Source organism: Folsomia candida, unplaced genomic scaffold, assembly GCF_002217175.1.
Source record: "Folsomia candida strain VU population unplaced genomic scaffold, ASM221717v1 Fcan01_Sc002, whole genome shotgun sequence".
Lineage (NCBI taxonomy): Eukaryota > Metazoa > Arthropoda > Collembola > Entomobryomorpha > Isotomidae > Folsomia > Folsomia candida.
This window is the reverse complement of record NW_019091194.1, coordinates 19364809-19378998: the sequence shown is the minus strand read 5'-3', so window position 1 is coordinate 19378998 and position 14190 is coordinate 19364809. Positions and strand designations below refer to the sequence as shown.

The 14190-nt window shown below is 39.4% G+C and overlaps 1 protein-coding gene across 11 annotated transcripts in view; it reads right to left on the bottom strand.

The window, feature by feature from the left end:
• Window positions 1-14190, bottom strand: part of LOC110843569 (protein sickie) — a 163378-nt gene that overhangs the window by 105098 nt on the left and 44090 nt on the right. For 9 of the 11 annotated variants that reach the window (XM_035848225.1, XM_035848229.1, XM_022089536.2 and 6 more), the window contains 2 exons: window positions 7313-7430; window positions 7176-7228 (listed from right to left, as the gene is read on the bottom strand). In XM_035848225.1, the coding sequence (XP_035704118.1) occupies window positions 7176-7228; window positions 7313-7430 (171 nt within the window). Of the gene's footprint in view, window positions 1-2925; window positions 4074-7175; window positions 7229-7312; window positions 7431-14190 lie in introns of those variants that run through there. The other 2 variants (XM_035848226.1, XM_035848227.1) reach the window with 2 other exon arrangements.

Below are 14190 nucleotides of genomic sequence, written 5' to 3'. Positions count from 1 at the left end.
CTCAATAAGTTGTTGGCAAAAGTTAACATTTAATCGAATGGAATAGATAATTACAGTACAGGGTTGGATTTTAAACGATTGTAAAAAAACCGGAACTGAAAAATGCATCCTTTGTTTTTATTAATTATAATTGTGTGTCAGCTAACCAGATGTCATGCGAAGGTTTGCAGAATTTTGCACAAATTCTGAATAGAATTTTTCGAGTAAATTACAAAATAGCAGGTTAACATGGTTAGATAATGAATTTGAGAAATTTGTGTTAATTGGACACCTAAACTGGCATATACATATATTGCATTTTTGTTACAATAAATAATAACAAGTCGGCCAACACCAATTTAAAGTGACTTTGTCTCATTCTCTTATCACCACCCAGTCAGAAAAGAGAGGTGATTAATCGATTTCAAATTATCAATTTTATCAAAATGATCACAAGAACATTAATTTTTTGCGAGAATCAATTTCAATTATGAGTTATGACCCGTACACACACATTAATGTTTTTTAAGGTTTACATACTTGAGGCAATAGGTCAACGCAAGTATTCAATTTTTCTCAACCCGTGTTTATGTTTTTTACTATCCTTAGTTAGATGCAATTTGAAATGAAAATGCAGATAATTTGCTTGGGGCACTTGACTCGTATTATTGGCGGAAAGCAGAAGAAGAACCCACACTTTTCGGAGTATCTTTGCGATGCATTTCGAAGACAATCAATTCACCTCAACTTGTTTCTTCTGTAAATTATTCCATTACGGCCAAGTCATGAAAAAGCAATCACGCCCAACAAGTTGGTATAAATCAAAGGCATGCAGCACTTGATTTCTGGTTATATTCTGCACACATTGTGTGTTATGCCATCATTTGTGTGCTTACTTTAAACTTACCTAGTACAATAGCACAGATATGTATTTATTTAGTACAATATTGCAGAAAAGTTACCGTACTTGCATATTCACATTCGCTCCTTTGTTGCAATAAATAATGGGATGATGCAAAGCTCAGAAAAGTGTCATGTCCAACAACGGTATAAGATTACGGCACGACTGGCTGATTTATTTTCAGGCTGGTAATTGACATGTAATTGATGACAGAAGGACTGCCTTTTAATTATTGTTGGGTGAAAAATCTTTTGATTACGCTGTCATATCGAATCACATAATGTTGTCGTTGGGCGAATAGCTTAATTTCCTCGTGTTAATTATTCCCCTTATTGGAATTATGTCATCCTCAACTTTTTTATGCTAAAAAAACTTAACCATACAATGCTAGATTTTGTGGATTTTGCATCCTTCCTCCTCTTTCTGAACAATTCAGTTTGACGTATAACGATTTTGGTCCTAATGACGATCCGCATTCACTCACCGAGCAGTGTGAAGAGCAAGATGACAAGGAAGCAAGTTTGGCTGGAGTCGAAATTCTCTCTAATCCAAAAGTAATGATCGTTTAGCTCCAGACAGGACGACAAGATGCCGAGATTTAGGCAAAGTGTTTTTGGAATTTTTAGAAAATTCTTAGACATTCCGGCTACGCAAGTTCGTTTTCGACTTCACTTTTGTCACTAAACTTGCCAAATATTCGAAACAATTTATGTAAGAAAAAGGACCTTCCTTGTGAAAATTGTGAAAAAATGGATGCTACATTTCTTCTGATATATGAATGCATGAAACAGGAGTATTACGTCAACAAAAAGAAACATGGTTCACCAAACTGCAAATATATTTCTAATGCAGCATTGTGGAGGAAATGTAAATAGAATTCGCATTTCCAAAGTGATGGAAAGGCGTTTAATTCAAAGCATTCGGAGAAATATCTTCTTCCAAACCAGCTCCTTGTTGGATTAAAAGTTAAATAATCCAACCCGACATTAGGAGAGCACGATGTGCCAGAGAGCCAGGCATCATCACGGTCGGGGAAGAAAAAAAGAGTTACTTTGTTGTCTTTGGTAGCTTTCAGGAAAGGAATCTGAGGAGAATAAGTCACATGAAATCGACTCCAATCTCAACCCGAATCCAAGAAAAATAATGGATTAGCAGAGAGACGACGAAATAATAAAATGTATCAAGAAGGGGATGATTCTTACGGGGACGATCTGTACGTACGTGCGTGCACGACTTCAATCCTGCTCACTTATAAACATTTTATACGTATTTATGTCGGATCTTAAAGGATGAGTTTCTCTGAAAACCGTTGAAAAAGTCTCAACTGAACTGATGACAAAACAACAACAACAGACGTTGACATTTTACGAGCGAGTAATTAAACAACTATTTCACAATTAGGTTCACGATAAGAATTATTGAGCACTTTGTTAGTGTCACTCACGAGCACTGACCAAGCTTTAGTTGCGAAAGATTTATTTAAACAGCGCCGATTTTTCTTGGCACAAACCGGATCAATAATAATTTTGTCTCTTATTTCTACCCTCTTTTGCTACTGCCCAATTAACGACAAACAAACTGAACTCTGCAAAGTACTGACTTGTGCCGTCTCACGTTTCCATGTGTGTGACACCACCTGGGTCAAAACCAAGTCGAGAGAAGAAGATTTTCTGTAAATGCGGAAATTGAAACCTCACACCGTTTTCGGTCCCTCTCACCGAGGGGATTTCATTAATTAACGAAGGCCGTTTGAATTTAGGACCTTCTCAATTAACAGAATCGGCATGTGGTATACGATACAGTGCGACAACAATAGGAGCCAAAACATAGATACAAACTTATCAACAATAAATTCCCCTGGCACAGGCTCAAATCACATTCATAGATACTAGATTTTTGTTTTTGTCCAAAACCCAACAAAAAATACCAACCGCTGGTGCTGAATGACAAACCACACAACTGCATGTCTGCAACTGACTTGGCCATTCATGTGAAGGACAATCATCCATCCGTGTCATCCATTCATGATTGCATTTCATTTTTACCTTATTTATTCACGGACAAACTCCCAGCAGTTATTTTCGGCGTTTCTACTCTTTTTTTTCTCTCCTCGCAACGAGATAGTTTCCTTCATCCTGCGTTTTCAAAGTTGGTCCAACTCGGAGGAAGGCTCGATAAGTAATGAATGAAATAAGCTTGGATTCTACGAGATTGAGTGAAATAGTGAGATGATTTCAATCCCGGATAACTTTGTGTCTGAACTATGCACTCACATTTATTTTTAGTAGTTTTATGGCACCACCATCCAACTTGATGGGGCAACGTAATGATTATGATTTTTATTTATGCACTCGTATGATTGGTTTGACTTGCTTTATTAACAGACACAGTGCAACGAACGAGTGCCAAAAAATTGTGGTTGATGCCAATTATCCCCTTCTTCCAACCCACTTAATAAAGTTGAGCTTCATATCTTAATTATTGTGAAGGTCTCCTCTCCGTTCAGTGCTCTGGCTGATGACTGATGACGCTTTTCGTAACGTAAACAACAAGTCGCTTAGATATTGGCCTGCTCATCAGTTGCAGAATTTGCATCAGAAAACAACAACACGTTCCCCGTTAATGAACTGGAACCATGAATCTATTCCAGTGATTTTTTTTAAACGGTTAACTGATCCATTATTCATAATCACAAGTGACGAGTGGTGTGCACTCCATGAGACGCTGGAGCAGATGCTGGGCTGCTATATAATACCTGGTGGCCGGATGTGGGAGGGACATTTTCTACCAAAGTGATGATGCACGTTGCACATTAGCAATTTGCGAAAGGAAGAGAGTTATATAATCTCGTATTACTTTAGAAGTATTCCATGGCCAATAAAACTTATTAAGTCGAAGAGTCAACATTAACTTTTATGGATCAATAACAATGCCGTAAAGTGTCTCAAATTTCCCAATTTCTTCTTGGGTGCAGAATGCATGTAGATATCTATGCACTCTCAGGCTCGTCAGTGTCCAAACCTTCTTATCAAGTTCTTCTTGACATATGCTAAACAAACGAAAAAATCTCAATGTCGTAGTTTACTTATGTACACTCAGACTTTTGATTACTCGTAAAGATGTGCGATACATCTCAGCACCAGGAGAAAAACAAGGGCAACTTTTATGTACAAAGTGCAGTATGCACATTGATAGGCCAGCACCAAAACCACAACACTCACTCACTCACCGACCGAAGAGAAGAAGAAGACGAGTTGCGAGGAAGACCAAAATCACACTAATTCTCATTTTATGAGATCCTCGCGTTGCAGAATCTCAGCACACAATGCACCAACCACGATTTGGCCAAAGTCAGTTTGCTACTATAGTTGGCAGAGAGAGAGAGAGAGATGCGATGTCGTCGTGGCGTTTGCACCACGGCTGACTCATTGCACGACACGCAATCCAAGTAAGTAAGTACATACGTATTTTACAAACCTCTCGTATTCTTCCTTGAGAGTAAAGATCATTTATTTATCCAGCTCTCTTTCTTCTTAAGCTGGAAATCAGTCAGAAGTCTGCCACACTACCGAGTCTCACTATTTCTTATGATCTTTACGCTTAATCTCAGTCACTTGATCGCGTTCTCAGCCCACTACATTGCATTTTACGTTCGCTGTGCGAACCAACCACGACACAGAGTCATGTCGCAGAGTTGGAAATGTAAGTAAGGAAAATATTTTGGTAGCTTTTTAACACTTGCGAGGAATGCGGAGTGAGAGAGAGAGATCTGCGAAAGACAAAGGTTACAAATGTCACTGGATTTTTTGGTATCACTGCAACCATTAGACTAGGATTCCAGATTCCAGCAGCAGATACGCGAGGAAGGAATTGATTACTCACACAGAGTTGCATACGTATTAAACCTCGGCTTGATTTTGTGAATTTCGACGGATCAATTATGACCTGTTTGCTGTTGTGTGGAGCTGATGAAGAAGGTAATTCGAGGAGCTACCCTACTTTACTTTGCGGTATTTTGTATTGAGTGGAATGCAGCTTTTTTCATAGCAGCCTTCACTCTGTAATTATCTCTTTTCAATGCCATTTTTTTGTACGGCCCGACTGACCAAGTTAAATTGCATGTCTGCATGTACAGAAATCTGACTAATTTGCAAATTATTTATAAAAGTACATGCATACAAAGGATACCATGCCAAATTACAAAGGTCAGCAGAAAACTATGTAGAATATGCAATAAATACATACAATTCTCGGAAATAATAAATGCACTACACAATTTTACCTTTCGTGCCAAGTAGTTTGATTAGTTTAAGTGAGAAGAATGTGAATAATTTAATTTGGTTTCATTTCATGACCGCAAATAATTATGTTCTTTGAATAAAAAAATGCACAAAAAGTGTTGCAAGAACTAAACAAATGTTTACCTGGGCAAGATTGATTTTAGTTTATGAGCTCGTGCAGGAACAATTGTGAATTTATAATTAATCGTTTCCTGTAAATAAGACATTGTTTACACAGCTTGACAAAAGTCGCGTTGAAATTGCGCTTAAAACGAATCATTTGTTGACCATCATAATTCAAGAGAATCGTAAAATCACAACCTGATGAAAACCGTCTGTAGCAATATTTTCAGCAATTGCAACATTGTGAGGCAAATTGTTGCCATTGTTTTCCTAGTGAAATGAATATCACAAAGTTTTTGAGTGTAAATTACTCTCAAACAAAATCCTTTGTGTTTTTCATGAATGAATGAATGGAATACCAGCAAAGCAAAGAAAACTAAATCCCAAAAGCTTACAAATTTGAAAGGAAAAGTGGAGATAGATACGTACAATACAACACTTTTGTTACTTACATTGTACTCCATTTCACTACTACTTATCTTCCAACAAGTCCTATTTACAGTCGTCTCAGGTATCGTTGGCTTTGTTGGCTGCAATATTTATTAAGGGGCAGCAGCAGCCGAATCCGTAAGAGACAAAGTGTAATGACGTAATTTTTCCGTCAACAAAACAAAACCAAGTAATGCTTCAAAAATGTTGGAAACTTGTAAACTTCGGTATGCAGATGAATGAATGAATGAATGAGTACTTAAATTCCTATATGTTTTAACCAACAATATTATGACGTACGGAGACTATGGCTAATAAAGAACAATCGTTTTTGCCTCGCTCTCATTGTTGTTAAATGTTCTCGAGTACCTGAGTGTTATAATCTGTTGGTTGGTTGGTTGGCTGGTATTACGACGACGAAGAACGTCATGCAGTAATGACGAAATCTTTAAAAATGAAGATTGCCATTATTACGTTTAAGTAATAACCATGAGTTGACGGTATTGCCCATTGTTGGCGTATTTATATTGGTTGTACATACATAACAGTCATTATTACGAGGCTTGGAGTCATTATTACGAGGACTAACTAGTCGAAGCCATGTATCCTGTGATGAGATGATGACGCAACTCCTCGGCCAGAGTCATCGCTCATCATTGCGAACTAAATTGCAATTTTAGACGAGACATGTGTAAATGCATACGATACGAGGAACATAAATGTAATTATGTCCCGATTCATTCCCACCAGCAGTTCAGAGAATTTGTGAGAAAACATGATACAGAGAGAGAGATAAGTTAGTTGTCTGCAGATAAATGTGACTTATTGCGTGTGGGCATTTCTCGTCTGGTGGTTTCTCCTTGTACATACAACCTGGTAATTTGTAAACATGGTTATTTTATTCTTCTCTGCGAGACTGATCTTATTCCCGAAATTGTCAACTTCCCAGAACGAGAATTGCTCTTTTAACAGAGAATGAATTCATTTATCTTTATCTCTCGGGATTTGGAGCATATTTGGAAAATCCCGAGATGACTCAGAATCCAGATCATGCTGGAGGAAAGTCGGGAAAGGTATGAACAAAGGAATATCAACCTCGTGCTCGCTCCTGGTGTTTCCCAGCGTAGAAAGGGAAACCCGAGAGTATGAATGAGTGCGAGGCGCGTGGGTGTCGATTCAGGACAAACAAACTCATCTGACTCTGGAGTAGATGACTCTTGATGGAGCTTTACTACAGCCAGGCTACCCGGGTTTTCCCCGTTTCGGCATTCCCAAAAGAATTTCAGCCAGAGCGAGAGACCATGTGATCGATAAAATGTGCATCATGCTACGACTGCATACATATATTTTTGTGTGTATTGTATATATTTCAACACGTTCAAATCTAACGGCATATTTTTTTCCGTGAAATTTATGACTCGTGTTTGGGTAAAATTTGTATGGATAAATGATCAATAACATACCATTTGAGACGAGGTCTTTGGCTTCCTGTTGATCTCAGGAATTTTGAGATTGGCTGAAAATACGAATAAATCAATTGAGACTCGTCGAAGACTAAAATTCACTTTTAAATTTCTCATCTGCTTCAATATTGACTCACCAACAGCTTCGATGACATCGGCCAAAATGACACCGTCCGTGACATCGACTTGCAAGTCTTGAATGTGTCTCTTGCTCCTCACCTTCTCCAAATAGTGATTGGCCCAATCCGTGTAAATCTGAGAAATGGAAGAAGAAATGATTACAATTGGGACAAAATAAAATAATAGGTCGGTTATCGGAATTTATCTCGTGTTTCATGACGTTCATTTTTTATACTCAAAAGCTACAAACTATCCACGGCATACGTCGTACACCAGGAAGATTTAAAAGTGAATAAACTCTTTGTTTGCTTATGTTCACTTTAAAGGCATAAATGTTCCTTGTGCCTGCTTTCCAGAGCTCCGGCCTTTAATGCCGGAATGGGAAGTAGGAAAGGAGGATTGAGGTATACAAAGAAGGTGAAGCCGAATGAATGGAGAAGGAAGGAAGCAGCACGACGAACCAAATAAAACAAAGTGAACGCGTAAATGTTTTAAAACTTTTTTCATCCACGTGCCGTCTAATAAACATTTTGACAAGGATATTTAAAGTTGTAAACTCATTCCGTGTTTATTGTTTGAATTTCAGTCTATTTCAAATGCAGATTTGTTCCAGGCCAGGAGAGAAAATGGGATTTGGCCTCCAGGCGTGGCAGCGTTGGCTGGTATTATATTCCGTGTTATTAAGGTCTTGTAAATATTTCAGAGATCTGTTCGATCAGAATTGCATAGTTCGAGAATAAGAAAGATAGGCCAATGTCATGGTCCAATTTTAATGGATTCTTTAAATTTCCCTACTTTTTGTTACCGACTTTCGCTTGTTAAATGAATTAATCTAGTCAAATCACCTGAACAATTGTTTTGTGCGAATCCGGAGCACGAACCACGCCGTAAAGATCTTCATTAGAATCCGTACTTTTTCTATCTTTGGATCGTATACACGCCATTTTAGCACAAGAACTATAGGTTTTGTATGTATAAATATTCTTAAAATTTGAGATTTTGTGCATATATGCGTTTTCTCCAGCTCACTGTCACTACCACCACCATTAAATAATCTTAATACGTACCACTACGCACTTAGTCACTACAGTAAACCCATCAGTTACTCAATTTGCTTCGGGTAAGCATTAAAATTACGGGTAAACTTAATTAATCCTGACATCCCTCCATGTAACTGAATCAACCGACAGCCAAACGGGCACTGTTGTACGTACAGCAAATGGACGTGTTTGAGAGGCAAGCAGGGAACGGAACATGTCCTCTCGTGCCGTTTAGATGAGGATGAACCCCCAACAAAAGTGAAGCACGTGCTTTAAAATCTCTCCATATTAATTTGCCCTCCGTCGAGAAATGGGCGCTTGGCTGGCAGAAAGAAGAAGTCCGTCCATCCATACACGGAACGCTTTCGAACCCTCGTCTCAACAAATATTCGGGGTGCTGCTGCTCCTCCGACGTATTTTTTTCTTCCTAAAACAGATCTGCCTCCCTTCTAAACTTCTTTTAAACTTGGACGCGATACTGACATAGTTAGTACGAGGAGATAAAGTAAAAGTCGCCTCTGTATGGGTTTAAAGTGGGAGAAAAAGTGATTTAAAGTCTTAGAATGCGTCTCAACATGGCACTCTCGAGAGAACCAACTACGCGTGAATTGGTGGCACAAGGAGGAGTCGTCGTATATGTGTAAAAGTGTAACTTCCTGGCGGAAATAGAAGCTGGAAAATTGTGGAGGAATAAGGAGCAACACCTCCAAACCAAACTCATACAACTCTTGACGGACGGAATGGTGTAAAAATCTGGTTGCGTTTATTCCCTTAACTTATTTAGTTACACTACGTTTCGCCATGGTTCACCATTCTTTTTCTTATCGCATGACAATTTCAGTTGGTGACGTGACAAGCACACCACGATCCGCACCCCCTCCGTCCTTGCTCCGAATTTTTTTTTCAATCCTCTCCTCTGCGAAGGCACCGAGAAAAAAGGATGGATTTATTTAGTCCGAGTTCATACCAGTGTGAAGATCTCGCTCGACGTGAACCTCCTCCAATCTTTTCAGTTTTACACGAGAAATGAGAAAAAAGTCAGATTTATATCCATTTTAGCCTGACTTTGCACAGATGGCTGGAATAAAATGGAACATACTACTCGCTAAATTAATGACCTAACGGAAAAGAGAGAAAGCCAATTTTGCCACTTTTTCAATCTAATTCTCGTCACATTGTAACTTATTATTATCAAGTGGAATGGAGACATTTGGCGAAATAGTTTCATTCCTCGCAAGAAACAGATTGGGTGTGAGTCAACATCGTTGTTGATGTTTTCAAGATGTGCATAGCCGAGCGAGATATTTGAAAAGTTTTTTTTCCTTGGCAGCCCATAATAACAAAATCAGGAGATCATTGGTTCAGAAATGTGTGTGCATATTTGTTGACGAAGAAAGATGATTGAGGGAAATGTGTAGAAATATTTTCCTCCATTTTTTTCATTTTGAATTGTCAACATCCGAACGGAATGGAATAACCAGCAAGCAACGAGCTCAACCGCCCGGAAGATCACTCATCCTCCAGCGAGGAGATTAGTTTGTGCACTTGAGACAACTTCAAATGGATGCAAATTTGTGTGTAAATGTCATACGATTCAGGATTACGTTCGACCAGGGGCGAATTACAAGGGGATGAGGGAGACCGAGTGAGAAAAGGGTTTTGTTACTCTGTTCGCCTTATCTGAGGCTGATCTCATGTCAAAAATGATGAAATCGATCTGGTGAACATGAATAAACTGCAATAACAATATTCCTCTCCTCCTCCTCCTCGACTACTACCAGTCAGCTAAAATGTGTGTGTGGATGAGGGCGAATATTATCATCTATCGCCCTCACTCACTCACTATTTCTTCCGAATCATTGAAACTTTCCAAGATAAAATTTCAACACGGAATAAACACATTGTTCCACCATTTTTCCACTCTTTTCTCTTCCTCAAGATTGTCAATGTCAAGAAGACGCCGTTTAATTTTCTCTGACACGTTTACTCCACTGCATAACACCCACTCGTAATCGTAATCATATAATCTTGGGAAACTCGTCGTGTCCACAGTTGAGGAAAAATTGATGGAATAATGTCCCCATTATATTTCCACTTAAACAAGACATTCCATGTCCATCCTCTATGGTGGTGTGTAGTACATTGGTCGTAATAATAACCATTACGAGGATAACAGAGCCGTGTCATTGTTCCGTTCGTCATAAGAGAGAAAGAGAGATTTGAAGTGAGAAGCAAAGAGGCTCGTTCATTCTTTTACCCTGGAGACGTGCCGCACAAAGTACGGCAGATAATGAGCAATGACTTTATTGAGGGGAAAAATATAAGGACTTGGTTGCGTCGAAATTGAACTGACTTTGACTCTCGCAACCCCAAATAATTCTGGTCTGGATTCTGAATTTTAAGATGCGATCCTAAACACACAGAGTAACCCACACCACGTGCAATTATCCGTACATAGATGCCCAATGGTAGGAATGAGTCAGTTTACGAGAGATGAACGGAAGTAGCAGGGGCTGCTCTGCCCGAGTGGGAAAGTGAGTGATGGACAAGTTAATTGTATTACGTCTTCTTTAATTCTAATCGCACTTGAAATGATGCAATGTGAGAATGAATTTATTTATGACTGGAAAAGGCACGTTGTACTGGGTTCACTTTTAACTGCGAAGTGCCATCAGGAACATAAACAGTCGACTGGTTTTCACTAAAAATAATTAAATCCTATACTCCTCGTTTGTAATTTAGCTCGCGACGAGGATTTATTACGCGTTGCATGACTGAATCTTCCCCGACTGATTGCTACGTATACGTACCTTTTCCTGATTTGAGGCATGTTATAATTGCAGGCAGGGATTTGTCAATGAGTCAAAAGTCACCTCATTAAGGAGATCTTAGACACGAGTTATGGGTGAATTGGTCAGCCAGGCAGGTACGTACATATAGGGCCAGGCAGTAGGGAGATGTTTCCTCCGACCTTGCCTGCTTTCCCATCTTTTTGCTCTCTCCTTCTTCTTCCTCCTCGTGGAAAGAATGATGTGACGTGAATTGGATGGAGGACGACATTGGAAATTCCGTAATGATATTTTCCTTCCAATTTGAGAAGAGAGAGAGAGGGGGACCAATTGCAGAGGAAAAATACGTACGCTTCCCTTCACTCGCTGCTAACTAAGTAACCAAAAAGCAGTCTACATACATACACCACCCATTTGGACTGAATCATCAATTTACTTTGGCTGGTTGGATGGGGTGGATGAGCTGATCTTGAGAGATGGGATGAACAGGAGACTGCTTCAAGTTCCTACTTATCAAAGGCAGCTACATTATCGGGGCAGGAAATGGAGTATTCGTATAGCAGTAAAGATTTAGATGGACGAATTAGTGGGAGCAAATTAAGCGAGATGTTGGGAAAAATTAGTTAGAAATCCAGAAAATATAAATGCGCTTTATTTAATCTGGAAAGTTGTGGGTTAAATCATTCAATCGTGAAACTGACTTTCAACTCGACTCTTTCAGCCAACTCTTCGTCTGGACTACAGCTCAGCTCAACTTTGGCTGAGCAATTTGTCTGATTGACAAGATAAGTAGGAAATACATCCATCGGAGGAAACAAGAGGAACAATAAATACAGTTTTCTTGCATCCAGAAGCCTGTCGTTTCCCCATCTTGGCTGATCGGCCAAAGAAAGGAGAAACTACACGTGAAGGGATAAATTCCTATTTTCCTTACTTTGTGCCCTGTGGACGCTAGTTAAAGCTCACAAACCGTGTACGACCACTCTCTTTTTTCTGTCTCTCTGGTGAATGATGCAACAAGAATCTACAACCCAAACAATTTTCAATTCTAACCCAAACAGCCAATTTCATTGAATTGGATTTTCCCGTGTATACATACAGAGAGTGAAACTGAGCAGTCAGTCTTTCAACCCTGAAGAATCTTGACGTGGGTGACTCAAGGAGAAAAAAGTAAATAAAAGAGAAAGAAGAAAAGTTTACATCGAATCGAATCTGTCCAATTCAATTGATGGTACGGCAAGCAAGCAGAAGCAGTAGCAAGGTCAATATCAGGGAAACTCTGTCCCACAGATATTGACCATATTTTCACCTTTTACTTCTACTTCCTGTCACATGCTTTTTGAATGAAATGCAACCACCTTGAATTCACTCACTCCGAGAAGAAGGTGGAAATTCGTGTCTCTCCCCCTTTTTGAAGCCAGCATGAGCAAAGAGACAGCAGCTAAACCCGAAACTGGCAAAGTCCCCTGGGAAAAAAGTGTACAAAACCACAGTAGTGGATGGATGGACAGGAGGACAACGTAAATTAAGGGCCGAATCTCTCCCCCCTTCACTTTATGAGCTTTCTTACTCCTCCTCCTCCTGTCTCCTCTCTCCTTCCACCACGGAAATCTTCTCTCGACGTCGAGGTTTCTTTTGTGGTCGAATTAAGTGACCCAGAGGAAGTGGTGGAATTAGATATACCAGTTTCCGTTTGTTCTTCTTATTCCAACAAAATTCTGCGTAATTAGGCCTAAATTTTATACAGGGCTGATGAAACATAGATATTTAAGAAAGTTCCTAGCTTCTCTCTTACTTCTAATTGATTCCCATCCTCACATTTCTCCATCCAAGTGGAGGAAGAGAAAGTCAAATAAATTTCGACACGGTCACGAACACAAAGAGAACGAAATACTCCCTTCGCCACGAAATCTACCAGCATCTTTCTCAGCCGCGGAGGAGATGACGGACGGATGATTAGACGTGTAGCTAATCAACCGTAATATTTGGAAAAGTTTCAAAGAGATTTGCTCCTTTCTTCTTTCACTCCCTCGCTGAGTGAACTATTGTTACCGTACTTTTGTATTTACTTTTTTCTCTGTTTACCAAATTGCTCATGATGCATTTATTGGGCATCCCTCGATATTGGCTCATGGCCAACTCCTCCAACACGCCTGGAGGAGTGAGGAAGACTACAAAACAATAAAAGTGATTTAACTACGGTAAAAAAAGAAGTTGAACCCCACGGCTTAAATATACTGAGCAACTGCTACTCATTTTTAGATGCGAGTGACCTTTTCTTCCATCCACCGCAAAAATAAGTTGAGGTTGATAAATAAAATAGAATCGGTCTGGTGAAAGTAAAACTGTATTTCATTTGCAGTCAACAACTATCCATCCGTCCATCCATCCATCCATCCATCTCTCTTCACGTCGGATGCTCGCAAGTCAGTCAGTCCAAGAAAAAAAGAAAGATTCTTCGAGAGCAAACTTTACCCAAAGTTGTTTATGTACCATTTTTGGATGAAACAGCAGGTAATCGCTCTGCTTCTCAATGTCCACCACGTACTTGGCTCACTTTTCTTCAAGTACGTACAAGAGGCTCTCTTGACTTATTGGTATTTATTCAGTTGGCTTTGACTTTTCTGATGGGCATGGAAACTTGGGAAAGATTAGAGCCCTCGTTCCGTCTTCACTTCCTTTTTTCCTTGGAGTTTGAGAGATGAAAGTGCTTGTTATTGCACAAATCATTCCTGCTCCTCGTCCGTAATACATCTTTCTCCGACAAAGTTTTCCTTAATTTTACTCCAAGGAAATCACTACATGTTCTTGTAATGTTTCATCGTGAGAGATTCTTTGTGCAACATATTGCTGAAATTGAACAGGTAATTGAGCAATAAAAAGTTTTGAGCTCAAGTTTAAAGTTGCGAGTGCGTAGCAACATTTATCTTTATCTGAACAAGTTTAAAGTACTTTTTCAATCGGTGTTTGGGGACGGGGAGGAAGGGGGCGAGGTGCGTGTGTAGGAGGAAGAAAGTGAAAGCTCAAATAGATCATGTATGTATGTACATGCGTAAATACATGTTT